The following is an 18,903-nucleotide window of genomic DNA, read 5'->3' on the forward strand; positions in this document are numbered from 1 at the left end:
GGTAACATTCTGTTTTAAGTAAGGGGTGAGAGGGTGAAGAGATTGATGTGGGAGAGTGCTGAGGAGACTGATTCGCTGAAGAGATTGATGTGGGAGAGGGGTGAAGAGAGTGATTGGCGAAAGCTTTCAAATATACTGTAAAATGTATATTTACGGTTAAGAAGCTTATGGGATAGAACAACCCACTGAGAGACAGACAGGGTTAGTGATAGAACAACCCCCTGAGAGACAGACAGGGTTAGTGATAGAACAACCCACTGAGAGACAGACAGGGTTAGTGATAGAACAACCCACTGAGAGACAGACAGGGTTAGTGATAGAACAACCCACTGAGAGACAGACAGGGTTAGTGATAGAACAACCCCCTGAGAGACAGACAGGGTTAGTGATAGAACAACCCACTGAGAGACAGACAGGGTTAGGGATAGAACAACCCACTGAGAGACAGACAGGGTTAGTGATAGAACAACCCACTGAGAGACAGACAGGGTTAGTGATAGAACAACCCACTGAGAGACAGACAGGGTTAGGGATAGAACAACCCACTGAGAGACAGACAGGGTTAGGGATAGAACAACCCACTGAGAGACAGACAGGGTTAGTGATAGAACAACCCACTGAGAGACAGACAGGGTTAGTGATAGAACAACCCACTGAGAGACAGACAGGACAGAGGCTGAGGAGAGCAGGGAGTAGACTTGGTGAGAGCGTTGTAATATATGCTGATCTCTACAGGTGGTAGACGGTGGGAGAGTGGTATACAGGTTTAGAGTTGCTGAGAGACTGAGACGGACCGATTGGGGCTGTGGTGAGATGTTGTGGGAGACAGGTGATGACAGGCATCTTGAATATAAAGTATGTTTATCTCTAAGTTTGGGGGAAGGTGGGACACAGGGCTAAAGGAGACAGAGAGACAGATGTTGAGGACAGTGGCTGGTGTTAGTGGGAGACAGAGAGACAGATGTTGAGGACAGTGGCTGGTGTTAGTGGGAGACAGAGAGACAGATGTTGAGGACAGTGGCTGGTGTTAGTGGGAGACAGAGAGACAGATGTTGAGGACAGTGGCTGGTGTTAGTGGGAGACAGACAGACAGATGTTGAGGACAGTGGCTGGTGTTAGTGGGAGACAGTCAGACAGATGTTGAGGACAGTGGCTGGTGTTAGTGGGAGACAGAGAGACAGATGTTGAGGACAGTGGCTGGTGTTAGTGGGAGACCGGTGGTCAGAGGGTTACAGTTCCCCACTCAGACAGACAGGCGGACGGACAGACAGACAGACGGACGGACGGACGGACGGAAGGACAGACGGACAGACGGACAGACGGACAGACGGACAGACAGACGGACAGACAGACAGACAGACAGACAGACAGGGATGGTGGATGAGCTCAGTTAGCCTGGTCCCATCTGGAACCCTGGGTGTCCTTTAGCCAACTCCTTTGACGACATGACTAGTGTGAGATGAGATGGCTGAAACAGATCCAGCTGGGCTTGTCAACACCAGTCCTGGAGGTCCAAAACACTAGAAAATAAAACCAGCAGTACTTTGGCCCTCTAGGTCCACTAGCTGAATAGTCCTGTCATCATGGCATGACAACAATAGACAGAGGACTTGGTTAAACCCTGCCATCATGGCATGACAACGATAGACAGAGGACTTGGTTAAACCCTGCCATCATGGCATGACAACGATAGACAGAGGACTTGGTTAAACCCTGCCATCATGGCATGACAACGATAGACAGAGGACTTGGTTAAACCCTGCCATCATGGCGTGACAACGATAGACAGAGGACTTGGTTAAACCCGGCCATCATGGCATGACAACGATAGACAGAGGACTTGGTTAGACCCTGCCATCATGGCATGACAACGATAGACAGAGGACTTGGTTAGACCCTGCCATCATGGCATGACAACGATAGACAGAGGACTTGGTTAAACCCTGCCATCATGGCATGACAACGATAGACAGAGGACTTGGTTAAACCCTGCCATCATGGCATGACAACGATAGACAGAGGACTTGGTTAGACCCTGCCATCATGGCATGACAACGTTAGACAGAGGACTTGGTTAAACCCTGCCATCATGGCATGACAACGATAGACAGAGGACTTGGTTAGACCCTGCCATCATGGCATGACAACGATAGACAGAGGACTTGGTTAAACCCTGCCATCATGGCATGACAACGATAGACAGAGGACTTGGTTAGACCCTGCCATCATGGCATGACAACGATAGACAGAGGACTTGGTTAAACCCTGCCATCATGGCATGACAACATTAGACAGAGGACTTGGTTAAACCCTGCCATCATGGCATGACAACGATAGACAGAGGACTTGGTTAAACCCTGCCATCATGGCATGACAACGATAGACAGAGGACTTGGTTAGACCCTGCCATCATGGCATGACAACGATAGACAGAGGACTTGGTTAGACCCTGCCATCATGGCATGACAACGATAGACAGAGGACTTGGTTAAACCCTGCCATCATGGCATGACAACGATAGACAGAGGACTTGGTTAAACCCTGCCATCATGGCATGACAACGATAGACAGAGGACTTGGTTAAACCCTGCCATCATGGCATGACAACATTAGACAGAGGACTTGGTTAAACCCTGCCATCATGGCATGACAACGATAGACAGAGGACTTGGTTAAACCCTGCCATCATGGCATGACAACGATAGACAGAGGACTTGGTTAGACCCTGCCATCATGGCATGACAACGATAGACAGAGGACTTGGTTAAACCCTGCCATCATGGCATGACAACGATAGACAGAGGACTTGGTTAAACCCTGCCATCATGGCATGACAACATTAGACAGAGGACTTGGTTAAACCCTGCCATCATGGCATGACAACGTTAGACAGAGGACTTGGTTAAACCCTGCCATCATGGCATGACAACGATAGACAGAGGACTTGGTTAGACCCTGCCATCATGGCATGACAACGATAGACAGAGGACTTGGTTAAACCCTGCCATCATGGCATGACAACCAGCAGCATTTCACCCTTAACACTGTCAAATACTATTTTCACTACAAAAGCAATTCACGTACTTACTCCATGTTTCTTCATTAACTCTGTGCTATTGACACATCATAAATTATTCCGTACCCCATTAACCTTGTTTTTTAAGAATAAGGCCAGCAGCAACCCACCCTGAATCCCACTGCTAGTTTGCATCTGAAGATAAACAGGGTTGTTCCTGGTCAGTCCATGGGATGGGAGACCAGATGCTACTGGAAGTGCTGTTTCCTCTGGTCTAAAGAAAATATATACAGTGGCTTGTGAAAGTTTTCACCCCCCCCCCCCCCCTTGGCATTTTTCCTAATTTTGTTGCCTTACAACCTGGAATTAAAATATATTTTTTGGGGGGTGTTCGTATAATTTGATTCACACAACATGCCTAACACTTTGAAGATGCAAAATATGTTTTACTCCTCCCCCCCCCCCTCCCCCCCCTCCCCCCCCACCACCACAAAGTCAATACTTTGTAGAGCCAACTTGTGCAGCAATTACAGCTGCACGTATCTTGGGGTGTGTCTCTCTATAAGTTTGGCACATCTATCCACTGGGATTTTGGCCCATTCTTCAAGACAAAACTGCTCCAGCTCCTTCAAGTTGGATGGGTTCCTGCTGGTGTACAGCAATCTTTAAGTCATACCACAGATTCTCAATTGGATTGAGGTCTGGGCTTTGACTAGGCCATTCTAAGACATTCAAATGTTTCCCCTTAAACCATTTGAGTGCTGCTTTCCCAGTCCCTGTCGATGAAAAACATCCCCACAACATGATGCTGCCACCACCATGCTTCACTGTGGGATGCTGTTCTCGGGGTGATGAGAGGTGTTGGGTTTGCTCCAGAAATAGCATTTTCCTTGATAGCCAAAATGCTACATTTTAGTCTCATCTGACCAGAGTACCTTCTTCAATATGTTTGGGGAGTCTCTCACATGCCTTTTGGCGAACACCAAACATGTTTGCTTATTTCTTTCTTTAAGCAATGTTTTTTTTTCTGGCCACTCTTCCAAAAATCCGAGCTCTGTGGAGTGTACGGCTTAAAGTGGTCCTATGGACAGATACTCCAATATCTGCTGTGGAGCTGTGCAGCTCCTTCAGGGTTATCTTTGGTCTCTTTGTTGCCTCTCTGATTTAATGCCCTCCTTGCCTGGTCCATGATTTTTGGTAGGTGGCCCTCTCTTGGCAGGTTTGTTGTGGTGCCATATTCTTTCAATTTTTTTTAATAATGGATTTAATGGTGCTCCGTGGGATGTTCAAAGTTTCTGATATTTTTTAATAACCCAACCCTGATCTGTACTTCTCCACAACTTTGCCCAAGAACTATTTGGAGAGCTCCTTGGTCTTCATGGTGCCGCTTGCTTGGTGGTGCCCCTTGCTTAGTGGATTTAAGGGTCCGGCAGGGTAGCCTAGTGGTTAGAGTGTAGGGACGGTAGGTAGCCTAGTGGTTAGAGTGTAGGGACGGTAGGTAGCCTAGTGGTTAGAGTGTAGGGACGGTAGGTAGCCTAGTGGTTAGAGTGTAGGGACGGCAGGGTAGCCTAGTGGTTAGAGTGTAGGGACGGTAGGTAGCCTAGTGGTTAGAGTGTAGGGACGGTAGGTAGCCTAGTGGTTAGAGTGTAGGGACGGCAGGGTAGCCTAGTGGTTAGAGTGTAGGGACGGTAGGTAGCCTAGTGGTTAGAGTGTAGGGACGGCAGGTAGCCTAGTGGTTAGAGTGTAGGGACGGTAGGTAGCCTAGTGGTTAGAGTGTAGGGACGGTAGGTAGCCTAGTGGTTAGAGTGTAGGGACGGTAGGTAGCCTAGTGGTTAGAGTGTAGGGACGGCAGGGTAGCCTAGTGGTTAGAGCGTTGGACTAATAACCGGAAGGTTGCAAGTTGAAATCCCCGAGCTGACAAGGTACAAATCTGTTGTTCTGCCCCTGAACAAGGCAGTTAACCCACTGTTCCTAGGCCGTCATTGAAAATAATAATTTGTTCTTAATTAACTGACTTGCCGAGTTAAATAAAGGTTAAATAAAAACATAAAGATTAGTGGTGTTGCAGACTCTTGGACCTTTCAGAACAGATGTATATATACTGAGATCATGTGACAGGTCATGTGACACTTAGATTGCACACAGGTGGACTTTATTTAACTAATGATGTGACTTCTGAAGGTAACTGGTTGCACCAGATCTTATTTAGGGGCTTCATCGCGAAGGTGGTGAATACAATATACACGCACCACTTTATCATTTTATTATATTTGTATTTTTTTTAAACAACATATTTTTGTACATTTCACTAAACCAATTTGTACTATTTTGTGTATGTTCATTACATTAAATCCAAATAAAAATAAATTTCAATTAAAGGTTGTAATGCTACAAAACAGGACAAACGACAAGGGGGATGAATACTTTTGCAAGGCGCTGTATAGTGTATATAATCCCAATGCCCCAGGACAGTGATTGGGGACATTGCCCTGTAGGGTGCCGTCTTTCAGATGGGATGTTAAACGAGTGTCCTGACTCTCTGCGGTCACTAAAAATCCCAGGGTAATTTATCGTCAGAGTAGGGTTGTTAACTCTATAAATTCACAATCTGACCCTCATACCATCATGGTCACCTAATCATCCCCAGTTTACAATTGGCTCATTCATCTCCCCTTGATCTTTTCCCCAGGTCATTGCTGTAAAACGAAAACGTGTTCTCAGTCAATTTACCTGGTAAAATAAGGATATAAAATAGAAGACACTGACAGTCAGAGGACTTGTATCCTCCAGATTACACCTGATCTAGGACCAGCCTATAGCTAAGTGTATCTCTTCATACCTGTATACTCCAGATTACACCTGATCTAGGACCAGCCTATAGTTAGGTGTATCTCTTCATACCTGTATACTCCAGATTACACCTGATCTAGGACCAGCCTATAGCTAGGTGTATCTCTTCATACCTGTATACTCCAGATTACACCTGATCTAGGACCAGCCTATAGCTAGGTGTATCTCTCCATACCTGTATACTCCAGGTGGAAGCCTGCTGCAGACACACTGATGTCGGACTGGAAGGTCAGGTAGATGTTGTTGGAGGTGCTGTTCAGGAGCTGGGGGATGGTCGTACCTACAGAACATACCCATGGAGACAGTGAAGTGGGAGTTACAGTAGGAAGGGTCTCTAGGGGGGAAAGACATACACTGTATGTGACTGGAACGTAGAACATACGCATGGAGACAGTCAATAAGAAAATATCATAAAATACACTACACCAGGGATCACCAACCCTGTTCCTAGAGAGAAACCCTCCTGTAGGTTTTAACTCCAACCCAGTTCCTGGAGAGACCCTCCTGTAGGATTTGACTCCATCCCTGTTCCTGGAGAGAAACCCTCCTGTAGGTTTTAACTGCATCCCTGTTCCTGGAGAGAAACCCTCCTGTAGGTTTTAACTCCAACCCTGTTCCTGGAGAGATACTGTTTTACGGGCTTTAACTCCAACCCTGTTCCTGGAGAGACACCCTCCTGCAGGTTTTAACTCCAACCCTGTTCCTGGAGATAGGTCCTCCTGTAGGTTTTAACTCCAACCCTGTTCCTGGAGAGATACCCTCCTGTAGGTTTTACTCCAACCCTGTTCCTGGAGAGAGACCCTCCTGTAGGTTTTAACTACAACCCAGTTCTTGGAGATAGACCCTCCTGTAGGTTTTAACTCCAACCCTGTTCCTGGAGAGAAACCCTCTTGTAGAGTTTTACTCCAACCCTAATGTAGCGCACTCGATTCTAATAATTAGCTGGATGATATGCTGAATCTGATTAGTTTCAACTGGGGTTGGGGTCGAAGTGAAAACCTACAGGAGGTCAGCTCTCCAGGAACAGGGTTAGAGAGCCGTGCCCGACACACATCAACTGTCTCTGAGCAGGTGCTGGATATGTATTTATTAAGTCCTATTAGATAGATTTATTTGACACCGTTTCCACCACTCAGGTCTTCTTCGTCAGGTGAAGACTAGAGTCCGTCAGGTCTTCTTCATCAGGTGAAGACTAGAGTCCGTCAGGTCTTCTTCGTCAGGTGAAGACTAGAGTCGGTCAGGTCTTCTTCATCAGGTGAAGACTAGAGTCAGTCAGGTCTTCTTCATCAGGTGAAGACTAGAGTCCGTCAGGTCTTCTTCATCAGGTGAAGACTAGAGTCCGTCAGGTCTTCTTCGTCAGGTGAAGACTAGAGTCCGTCAGGTCTTCTTCGTCAGGTGAAGACTAGAGTCAGTCAGGTCTTCTTCATCAGGTAAAGACTATTTCATTTGCTAGGCAAGTCAGAGGGAGTCAGTCAGGTCTTCTTCATCAGGTGAAGACTAGAGTCCGTCAGGTCTTCTTCATCAGGTGAAGACTAGAGTCCGTCAGGTCATCTTCATCAGGTGAAGACTAGAGTCAGTCAGGTCTTCTTCATCAGGTGAAGACTAGAGTCCGTCAGGTCATCTTCATCAGGTGAAGACTAGAGTCAGTCAGGTCTTCTTCATCAGGTGAAGACTAGAGTCAGTCAGGTCTTCTTCATCAGGTGAAGACTAGAGTCAGTCAGGTCTTCTTCATCAGGTGAAGACTAGAGTCAGTCAGGTCTTCTTCATCAGGTGAAGACTAGAGTCAGTCAGGTCTTCTTCATCAGGTGAAGACTAGTGTCAGTCAGGTCTTTCTTCATCAGGTAAAGACTAGAGTCAGTCAGGGCTTCTTCATCAGGTGAAGACTAGAGTCAGTCAGGTCTTCTTCATCAGGTGAAGACTAGAGTCAGTCAGGGCATCTTCATCAGGTGAAGACTAGAGTCAGTCAGGTCTTCTTCATCAGGTGAAGACTAGAGTCAGTCAGGTCTTCTTCATCAGGTGAAGACTAGAGTCCGTCAGGTCATCTTCATCAGGTGAAGACTAGAGTCAGTCAGGTCTTCTTCATCAGGTAAAGACTAGAGTCAGTCAGGTCTTCTTCATCAGGTGAAGACTAGAGTCCGTCAGGTCTTCTTCATCAGGTGAAGACTAGAGTCCGTCAGGTCATCTTCATCAGGTGAAGACTAGAGTCCGTCAGGTCATCTTCATCAGGTGAAGACTAGAGTCCGTCAGGTCATCTTCATCAGGTGAAGACTAGAGTCCGTCAGGTCATCTTCATCAGGTGAAGACTAGAGTCCGTCAGGTCATCTTCATCAGGTGAAGACTAGAGTCAGTCAGGTCTTCTTCATCAGGTGAAGACTAGAGTCCGTCAGGTCATCTTCATCAGGTGAAGACTAGAGTCAGTCAGGTCTTCTTCATCAGGTGAAGACTAGAGTCAGTCAGGTCTTCTTCATCAGGTGAAGACTAGAGTCAGTCAGGTCTTCTTCATCAGGTGAAGACTAGAGTCAGTCAGGTCTTCTTCATCAGGTGAAGACTAGAGTCAGTCAGGTCTTCTTCATCAGGTGAAGACTAGAGTCAGTCAGGTCTTCTTCATCAGGTGAAGACTAGAGTCAGCCAGGTCTTCTTCATCAGGTGAAGACTAGACTCAGTCAGGGCTTCTTCATCAGGTGAAGACTAGAGTCAGTCAGGTCTTCTTCATCAGGTGAAGACTAGAGTCAGTCAGGTCTTTCTTCATTTCCGTTTTGAGATTTGGATAACTTTTTTCAAAGAGCATGCCAAATGTCGTCTCCCCCCTTCATATCCATAAGTACTCTTTTTTTACTGAGTGTTCCGATCCGACATTATTATCAATTCCAAAATGGGAGCTTTAAAAGACAAATTCTGGAGGTTGTTTCACCTGAATAGCTGCCAAGCCTTGGCGCGTTGCCATCGACGCCGTCAAAAAAGTCCAAGGAGTCCCAGTTGTGTTCCGTGGCAAAAGTTATGACCTGGATCTGAGGAAAGGAACAAATAAATACATTTAAGAGTAAAAAAAAAAAAGAAATATCTAAGTTGAATAAAACAGTTGCCTCATCAATAATGGGATACACATTTTTAGCAAATTCCCATTCTAAGATAGAATTCCATGAAAGTTTAATTCTTAAACCCTTTTAACTATCAAAACGTTCCAACATGATATTCATAATGTTTCATGCTGCATCTCTCACTTGGATGCCTGCTCCCTCTGGCACAGAGATCTTCCAGATACAGTTGAGATAGTTGGCGTAGGGCTCTGGGTAACCAGGAGAAAGGATGGTCCCCTTACGAGATGTCAGCAGTCCTCCACAGGGAACTGCACAGGGTGAGAGAAGAGAGAGACAAGTCACCCAGAGGAGACCAAGGTGAGAGAAGAGAAAGACAAGTCACCCAGACACCAAGAGAAGAGAAGAGAGAGACAAGTCACCCAGACACCAAGAGTAGAGAAGAGAGAGACAATTCACCCAGAGGAGACCAGCGGTAGAGAAGAGAGAGACAAGTCACCCAGAGGAGACCAGCGGTAGAGAAAAGAGAGACAAGTCACCCAGAGGAGACCAAGGGGAGAGAAGAGAGAGAAAAGTCTTTCTCTTCTCTACTCTTGGTGTCTTCTCTACTCTCCATCACTATGGAGCCCAGGGTGTCTCCTATTCCATCACTATGGAGCCCAGGGTGTCTCCTATTCCATCACTATGGAGCCCAGGGTGTCTCCTATTCCATCACTATGGAGACCAGGGTGCCTCCTATTCCATCACTATGGAGCCCAGGGTGCCTCCTATTCCATCACTATGGAGACCAGGGTGTCTCCTATTCCATCACTATGGAGCCCAGGGTGTCTCCTATTCCATCACTATGGAGACCAGGGTTCATCCATGCATTCCTCCATCTCATCATCATCTATCCATGGGGCTTCATCCATCCATTCATCCCTCATCTGTCCATCATCCATTCACCCCAGCCACCTGCTGTTCTCCTTGTTTTATGGAGGGTTACTCATCCGTTCATCCCTCATCTGTCAATCATCCATTCACCCCAGCCACCTGCTGTTCTCCTTGATTTATGGAGGGTTACTTATCCGTCCATCCCTCATCTGTCCATCATCCATTCATGGGTTTCATCCATCTATCATTTGTGATCCATTCACCCCAGCCCTTCTGACTACTGTAGATCTCCTGCTGGTCCCAGGGGTTTCATTATAAACCTCATAGGACCACAACCGACTACTGTAGATCTCCTGCTGGTCCCAGGGGTTTCATTATAAACCTCATAGGACCATAACCGACTACTGTAGATCTCCTGCTGGTCCCAGGGGTTTCATTATAAACCTCATAGGACCACAACCGACTACTGTAGATCTCCTGCTGGTCCCAGTAGTTTCATTATAAACCTCATAGGACCACAACCGACTACTGTAGATCTCCTGCTGGTCCCAGAGGTTTCATTATAAACCTGATAGGACCACAACCGACTACTGTAGATCTCCTGCTGGTCCCAGGGGTTTCATTATAAACCTCATAGGACCATAACCGACTACTGTAGATCTCCTGCTGGTCCCAGGGGTTTCATTATAAACCTCATAGGACCACAACCGACTACTGTAGATCTCCTGCTGGTCCCAGAGGTTTCATTATAAACCTGATAGGACCACAACCGACTACTGTAGATCTCCTGCTGGTCCCAGTGGTTTCATTATAAACCTCATAGGACCACAACCGACTACTGTAGATCTCCTGCTGGTCCCAGTGGTTTCATTATAAACCTCACAGGACCACAACCGACTACTGTAGATCTCCTGCTGGTCCCAGGGGTTTCATTATAAACCTCATAGGACCACAACCGACTACTGTAGATCTCCTGCTGGTCCCAGAGGTTTCATTATAAACCTCATAGGACCAACAACCGACTACTGTAGACCTCCTGCTGGTCCCAGGGGTTTCATTATAAACCTCATAGGATCATAACCGATTCCAAGCCGTGTAGGCTCTCCGATTATCCACACTGCAATGTATTGGACATTCAAAGTGATTTGCTAGTGTGGATACAGGAACGTACCAATATACTTCACAGCAGAGATCAAAGCATGTCAGGTACCACGTCTACATGAATATTGGAAAGTCCTCTACTGCACGTTACATTACGGACAGCTGTAAGGCCTCGCGTAGCTCAAACGGAACAGACATCCATCAGCCACGGAATAAAAAACAAAAAAACGATATACACTACTTTTTTCATCTGAAAGGACACAACGTGTTGCTTTAGAGAGACAACTCAAATCCTGGCTGTTGTTCTGTTGTCTATTGTCACCAGTCGCTGACTCATTTCATTTCATGACATGTATCAGAATAACAGGGACTAATGATGATGACGTTTTACATATACTCTCCTTTCAACAACGGAACACGTGACGATGTCACGGGAATGTTCCCTGAATAGAAATGACTCAACAACGGAACACGTGACGATGTCATGGGAATGTTCCCTGAATAGAAATGACTCAACAACGGAACACGTGACGATGTCATGGGAATGTTCCCTGAATAGAAATGACTCAACAACGGAACACGTGATGATGTCATGGAAATGTTCCCTGAATAGAAATGACTCAACAACGGAACACGTGACGATGTCACGGGAATGTTCCCTGAATAGAAATGACTCAACAATGGAACACGTGATGATGTCATGGGAATGTTCCCTGAATAGAAATGACTCAACAACGGAACACGTCACGATGTCACGGGAATGTTCCCCGAATAGAAATGACTCAACAATGGAACACGTGACGATGTCACGGGAATGTTCCCTGAATAGAAATGACTCAACAACGGAACACGTGATGATGTCATGGGAATGTTCCCTGAATAGAAATGACTCAACAATGGAACACGTGACGATGTCATGGGAATGTTCCCTGAATAGAAATGACTCAACAACGGAACACGTGACGATGTCATGGGAATGTTCCCTGAATAGAAATGACTCAACAATGGAACACGTGATGATCTCATGGGAATGTTCCCTGAATATAAATGACTCTTCCATCAGATCCAGGATAAGAGAGGAGAGAAACAAGGTGGATCTTTTGTTTCCCTGTGTAGGAGGTCAATACTGCCTGGTTGATCCCTGTGTAGGAGGTCAATACTGCCTGGTTGATCCCTGTGTAGGAGGTCAATACTGCCAGGTTGATCCCTGTGTAGGAGGTCAATACTGCCTGGTTGATCCCTGTGTAGGAGGTCAATACTGCCTGGTTGATCCCTGTGTAGGAGGTCAATACTGCCTGGTTGATCCCTGTGTAGGAGGTCAATACTGCCTGGTTGATCCCTGTGTAGGATGTCAATACTGCCTGGTTGATCCCTGTGTAGGAGGTCAATACTGCCTGGTTGAATGTTTGCCTGCTGTTGTATTCACCAGCTAACCTCAGTGGAGAGCAGAGCTGCCAAAACCCATAGGGAAACTCACAGGGAAACCCATAGGGAAACCTACAGGGAAACCCACAGGGAAACTCACAGGGAAACCCATAGGGAAACTCACAGGGAAACCTACAGGGAAACTCACAGGGAAACCTACAGGGAAACCCACAGGGAAACCCATAGGGAAACCTACAGGGAAACCTACAGGGAAACCTACAGGGAAACCCATAGGGAAACTCACAGGAAAACCCATAGGGAAACCCACAGGGAAACCTACAGGGGAACTCACAGGGAAACCCATAGGGAAACTCACAGGGAAACCCATAGGGAAACTCACAGGGAAACCCACAGGGAAACCCATAGGGAAAACCACAGGAAAACCCATAGGGAGATAGGGAAACCCACAGGGAAACCCATAGGGAAACCCACAGGGAAACCCATAGGGAAACTCACAGGGAAACCCACAGGGAAACCCATAGGGAAACCCACAGGGAAACTCATAGGGAAACTCACAGTGAAACCCATAGGGAAACTCACAGGGAAACTCATAGGGAAACTCACAGGGAAAGCCACAGGGAAACTCAAAGGGCTCTGGCCAGAAGCAGTGCACTACATAGGGAATAGGGTGCCGTTTGAGATGCTTCCTTCAGTCATAAACAACCTGATGCCTGTCTGCCAAGGACGAACAGAGGTAGTCTACAGACAACTAGCCTGTATCTACCACACCAAGGACGAACAGGGGTAGTCTACAGACAACCAGCCTGTATCTACCACACCAAGGACGAACAGGGGTAGTCTACAGACAACCAGCCTGTATCTACCACACCAAGGACGAACAGGGGTAGTCAACAGACAACCAGCCTGTATCTACCACACCAAGGACGAACAGGGGTAGTCTACAGACAACCAGCCTGTATCTACCACAACAAGGACGAACAGGGGTAGTCTACAGACAACTAGCCTGTATCTACCACACCAAGGACGAACAGGGGTAGTCAACAGACAACCAGCCGGTATCTACCATACCAAGGACGAACAGGGGTAGTCAACAGACAACCACTGAGTTGTCTACAGCCTGTATCTACCACAACAACCAGTCAGGACTGTACAGAGGACAGTATATAAACCCACAACATGATTTCTCGTGCCTCAGTGTGTCGTTGAGCCATGCTGCATGTAGGAGCTCACATATCTAATTATTGGCCCCTAATCCAGTTCACTGCAATTTCAAACTCATCAATATTTTACAGATGATGTCCTCTTCACTACTCCCACACAGAGACAGACGACGTGACAAATTCACAGGAAGCGACTTCGCTATTCATCTCCTCACTCCTCAGGTGAAGCAGACTTGGTGATGATGCCTGTCTCTTCCTGTGCTACATACAACTCTCAATCTCTGCCATAACAATGCTACTTAATATAATGTTTACATACCCTACATTATTTATCTCACATGTATACGTATATACTGTACTCTATATCATCTACTGCATCTTTATGTGATACATGTATCACTAGCCACTTTAAACAATGCCCCTTAATATAATGTTTACATACCCTACATTACTCATCTCATATGTATATACTGTACTCGATACCATCTACTGCATCTTTATGTAATACATGTATCACTAGCCACTTTAAACAATGCTACCTAATATAATGTTTACATACCCTACATTATTCATCTCATATGTATATACTGTACTCGATAACATCTACTGCATCTTTATGTAATACATGTATCACTAGCCACTTTAAACTATGCCACTTTGTTTACATATCCTACATTACTCATCTCATATGTATATACTGTACTCGATAACATCTACTGCATCTTGCCTATGCCGCTCTGTACCATCACTCATTCATATATCTTTATGTACATATTCTTTATCCCCTTACACTTGTGTGTATAAGGCAGTAGTTTTGGAATAGTTAGGTTAGATTACTCGTTGGTTATTACTGCATTGTCGGAACTAGAAGCACAAGCCTTTCGCTACACTCGCATTAACATCTGTTAACCGTGTGTATGTGACCAAATACAATTTGATTTGATTTGATAATCACTATATACCTGCATCCCAAATGGAACCCTATTCCCTACATACAGGTGTAGGATCTTAATTTGATCCTCCTGGTGTTGCAAGAAATGTGAGTGCATTCTAGATTCTAAAAGGTTTCTAAAGTTTGTAATTTCCACTTAAAACATTTAGACTTTATCAAACCTCTACAAAAAAAAAAGTTAATTCATTATAATCCATATAATAATTAAACATTTCCTGTTGCTGCAGGATTATTTTCCTGCTGTGAGAAACTGGGTCAAATTAAGCTCCTGCATCTGTGTAGAGCTGGGACTATAAACCAACAATGATTGCCACCGACCAAACCGACCACTTATCGTGGACATTTGTTGATATATCCTTCATTTTACGATATACAACCTACAGGGTTTTACTAGACAAATGTTCAGTTTGAAATGCAAAACATTTGCTAATGTTTGATTGTTAATGGGACAATTGATAGCTACAACATTCAGAGTAGTAGAAATTATATGGGTAATATCAAACATAACTATGCTGCACATATAAGTTATTAACTTATCATTCCATTTATTGTTATTGTTATAATTCAGTCCATTTATCGCAATATGCCAACAGCATACCACCCTGCATACCACCCTGCATACCACTGCTGGCTTGCTTCTGAAGCTAAGCAGGGTTGGTCCTGAATGGGAGACCAGATGCTGCTGGAAGTGGTGTTGGAGGGCCAGTAGGAGGCACTCTTTCCTCTGGTCTAAAAAAATTATCCCAATACCCCAGGGCAGTGATTGGGGACACTGCCCCGTGTAGGGTGCCGTCTTTCGGATGGACGATAAACAGGTGTCCTGACTCTCTGAGGTCATTAAAGATCCCCATGGCACTTATCGTAAGAGTAGGGGTGTTAACCCCGGTGTCCTGGCTAAATTCCCAATCTGGCCCTCAAACCATCACAGTCACCTAATAATCCCCAGTTTACAATTGGCTCATTCATCCCCCTCCTCTCCCCTGTAACTATTTCCCAGGTCGTTGCTGCAAATGAGAACGTGTTCTCAGTCAACTCACCTGGTAAAATAACGGATAAAAAAAAATAAAAAAAATAATTGTTGATATCGCCCAGCTCTAATCTGTAGTGCACTACGTTACATCAGTTAGTGCACTTAATAGGGAATAGGGTGCAGCCTTCATCCCTGTAGGCACCCTTCAGCACGTCTTGTCTCACATCCTTGGACAGATGACATGTTAAACCTTCAATGAAGAGATGAATGTTAACACGAGCACCAGTTGAAGTGCGTTCATATGTATGAACCTATATCCAGTTTGTAATGAGGGTTTGATATTCACTTATTTAGGTACTTGTCCTTTTTTTTACATAATTGTAGGATGCAAGGAACCACGTTACACAATAAAATGCATTACTATCTTTTTACCGTGGAGAATCAGACAGAAATGTAGGCTATACTCTGCCTTATTGGCTTCTTTCATACCTCCTGTCTCGTAAATACAACACTGCCCCTTTAAGGCTCTCCTGGAGGATGATTGGCCACCCTTGGTAGCCTATAAAATAATTCCCATCCAGGGCTTGAAATGAAGGGTGTCCAGTCGTCCCTGGAGACGATGGAAATCATGTCCACAGTTAAAAACAGACCCTGGGACAGTTCTGGGACGACAGATTCCAAATTGATACCGATTGATGTTCTGGTGTCGTTTGGTCAATTTAAAGTATTGATTGTGGATTTATTTGTGGATGAATGAAACAGTTTTTTTTCTGGGTGAATTGTGATGTTTTATTTGTGCATACCATGATTGTGTTTTTGTATCCTAGTGTATATGTACAGTTGAAGTCGAAGTCTACATACACTTAGGTTGGAATCATTAAAACTCATTTTTCAACCACTCAACCACTGCTTCAGGAATACTAGATGGGAGACAAGCAGGTCTGCTTCAGGAATACTAGATAGGAGACAAGCAGGTCTGCTTCAGGAATACTGGATAGGAGACAAGCAGGTCTGCTTCAGGAATACACCAGATAGGAGACAAGCAGGTCTGCTTCAGGAATACACCAGATAGGAGACAAGCAGGTCTGCTTCAGGAATACACCAGATAGGAGACAAGCAGGTCTGCTTCAGGAATACTGGATAGGAGACAAGCAGGTCTGCTTCAGGAATACTGGATAGGAGACAAGCAGGTCTGCTTCAGGAATACTAGATGGGAGACAAGCAGGTCTGCTTCAGGAATACTAGATAGGAGACAAGCAGGTCTGCTTCAGGAATACTGGATAGGAGACAAGCAGGTCTGCTTCAGGAATACACCAGATAGGAGACAAGCAGGTCTGCTTCAGGAATACACCAGATAGGAGACAAGCAGGTCTGCTTCAGGAATACACCAGATAGGAGACAAGCAGGTCTGCTTCAGGAATACACCAGATAGGAGACAAGCAGGTCTGCTTCAAAAATACTGGATGGGAAACGAGCAGGTCTGCTTCAGTAATACATGATGGGATAGGGGCAGGTCTGCTTCAGTAATACTGGATGGGATACGAGCTGGTCTGCTTCAGTAATACTGGATGGGAGACTAGCACGTCTGCTTCAGTAATACTGGATGGGATACGAGCAGGTCTGCTTCAGTAATACTGGATGGGATACGAGCAGGTCTGCTTCAGTAATACTGGATGGGATACGAGCAGGTCTGCTTCAGTAATACTGGATGGGAGACTAGCACGTCTGCTTCAGTAATACTGGATGGGATACGAGCAGGTCTGCTTCAGTAATACTGGATAGGATACGAGCAGGTCTGCTTCAGTAATACTGGATGGGAGACTAGCAGGTCTGCTTCAGTAATACTGGATGGGATACGAGCAGGTCTGCTTCAGTAATACTGGATGGGATACGAGCAGGTCTGCTTCAGTAATACTGGATGGGAGACTAGCAGGTCTGCTTCAGTAATACTGGATGGGATACGAGCAGGTCTGCTTCAGTAATACTGGATGGGATATGAGCAGGTCTGCTTCAGTAATACTGGATGGGAGACTAGCAGGTCTGCTTCAGTAATACTGGATGGGATACGAGCAGGTCTGCTTCAGTAATACTGGATTGGAGACTAGCACGTCTGCTTCAGTAATACTGGATGGGATACGAGCAGGTCTGCTTCAGTAATACTGGATGGGATACGAGCAGGTCTGCTTCAGTAATACTGGATGGGAGACTAGCAGGTCTGCTTCAGTAATACTGGATGGGATACGAGCAGGTCTGCTTCAGTAATACTGGATGGGAGACTAGCACGTCTGCTTCAGTAATACTGGATGGGATACGAGCACGTCTGCTTCAGTAATACTGGATGGGAGACGAGCAGGTCTGCTTCAGTAATACTGGATGGGATATGAGCAGGTCTGCTTCAGTAATACTGGATGGGATACGAGCAGGTCTGCTTCAGTAATACTGGATGGGATATGAGCAGGTCTGCTTCAGTAATACTGGATGGGAGACTAGCAGGTCTGCTTCAGTAATACTGGATTGGAGACTAGCACGTCTGCTTCAGTAATACTGGATGGGATACGAACAGGTCTGCTTCAGTAATACTGGATGGGATACGAGCAGGTCTGCTTCAGTAATACTGGATGGGATACGAGCAGGTCTGCTTCAGTAATACTGGATGGGATACGAGCAGGTCTGCTTCAGTAATACTGGATGGGAGACCAGCAGGTCTGCTTCAGTAATACTGGATTGGAGACTAGCACGTCTGCTTCAGTAATACTGGATGGGAGACGAGCAGGTCTGAGAGCACGGATACATTTTAATGTTGTTTGTTGTGTTTAGTTAATCATGTTGTCCACATCACATGGACAACATGTACACTGCCACTTTGGATTGATTCCATCCCCTCCTAGCTACTCTGTGGGAGTCTGTTAACTAAAACCAGGTTAGATTCCATCCCCTCCTAGTTACTCTGTGGGAGTCTGTTAACTAAAACCAGGTATGATTCCATCCCCCTCCTAGCTACTCTGTGGGAGTCTGCTAACTAAAACCAGGTTTGATTCCATCCCCCTCCTAGTTACTCTGTGGGAGTCTGTTAACTAAAACCAGGTTAGATTCCATCCCCTCCTAGTTACTCTGTGGGAGTCTGTTAACTAAAACCAGGTATGATTCCATCCCCCTCCTAGCTACTCTGTGGGAGTCTGCTAACTAAAACCAGGTATGATTCCATCCCCCTCCTAGTTACTCTGTGGGAGTCTGTTAACTAAAACCAGGTATGATTCCATCCCCTCCTAGTTACTCTGTGGGAGTCTGTTAACTGAAACCAGGTTTGATTCCATCCCCCTCCTAGTTACTCTGTGGGAGTCTGTTAACTGAAACCAGGTTTGATTCCATCCCCCTCCTAGTTACTCTGTGGGAGTCTGTTAACTAAAACCAGGTTTGATTCCATCCCCCTCCTAGTTACTCTGTGGGAGTCTGTTAACTGAAACCAGGTTTGATTCCATCCCCCTCCTAGTTACTCTGTGGGAGTCTGTTAACTGAAACCAGGTATGATTCCATCCCCCTCCTAGTTACTCTGTGGGAGT

The 18,903-nt window shown here is 45.7% G+C and overlaps 1 protein-coding gene across 1 annotated transcript in view; it reads right to left on the reverse strand.

The window, feature by feature from the left end:
* LOC139405583 (CUB and sushi domain-containing protein 3-like) overlaps positions 1-18,903 on the reverse strand; it is a 493,337-nt gene that overhangs the window by 229,092 nt on the left and 245,342 nt on the right. Inside the window, exons 33-35 of the mRNA XM_071147995.1 lie at positions 9,088-9,212; positions 8,778-8,874; positions 6,042-6,146 (exon numbers count right to left, since the gene is read on the reverse strand). Of these exons, the coding sequence (XP_071004096.1) occupies positions 6,042-6,146; positions 8,778-8,874; positions 9,088-9,212 (327 nt within the window). The remainder of the gene's footprint in view (positions 1-6,041; positions 6,147-8,777; positions 8,875-9,087; positions 9,213-18,903) is intronic.

Source organism: Oncorhynchus clarkii, chromosome 3 (genome assembly GCF_045791955.1).
Source record: "Oncorhynchus clarkii lewisi isolate Uvic-CL-2024 chromosome 3, UVic_Ocla_1.0, whole genome shotgun sequence".
Classification (NCBI taxonomy): Eukaryota; Metazoa; Chordata; class Actinopteri; order Salmoniformes; family Salmonidae; genus Oncorhynchus; species Oncorhynchus clarkii.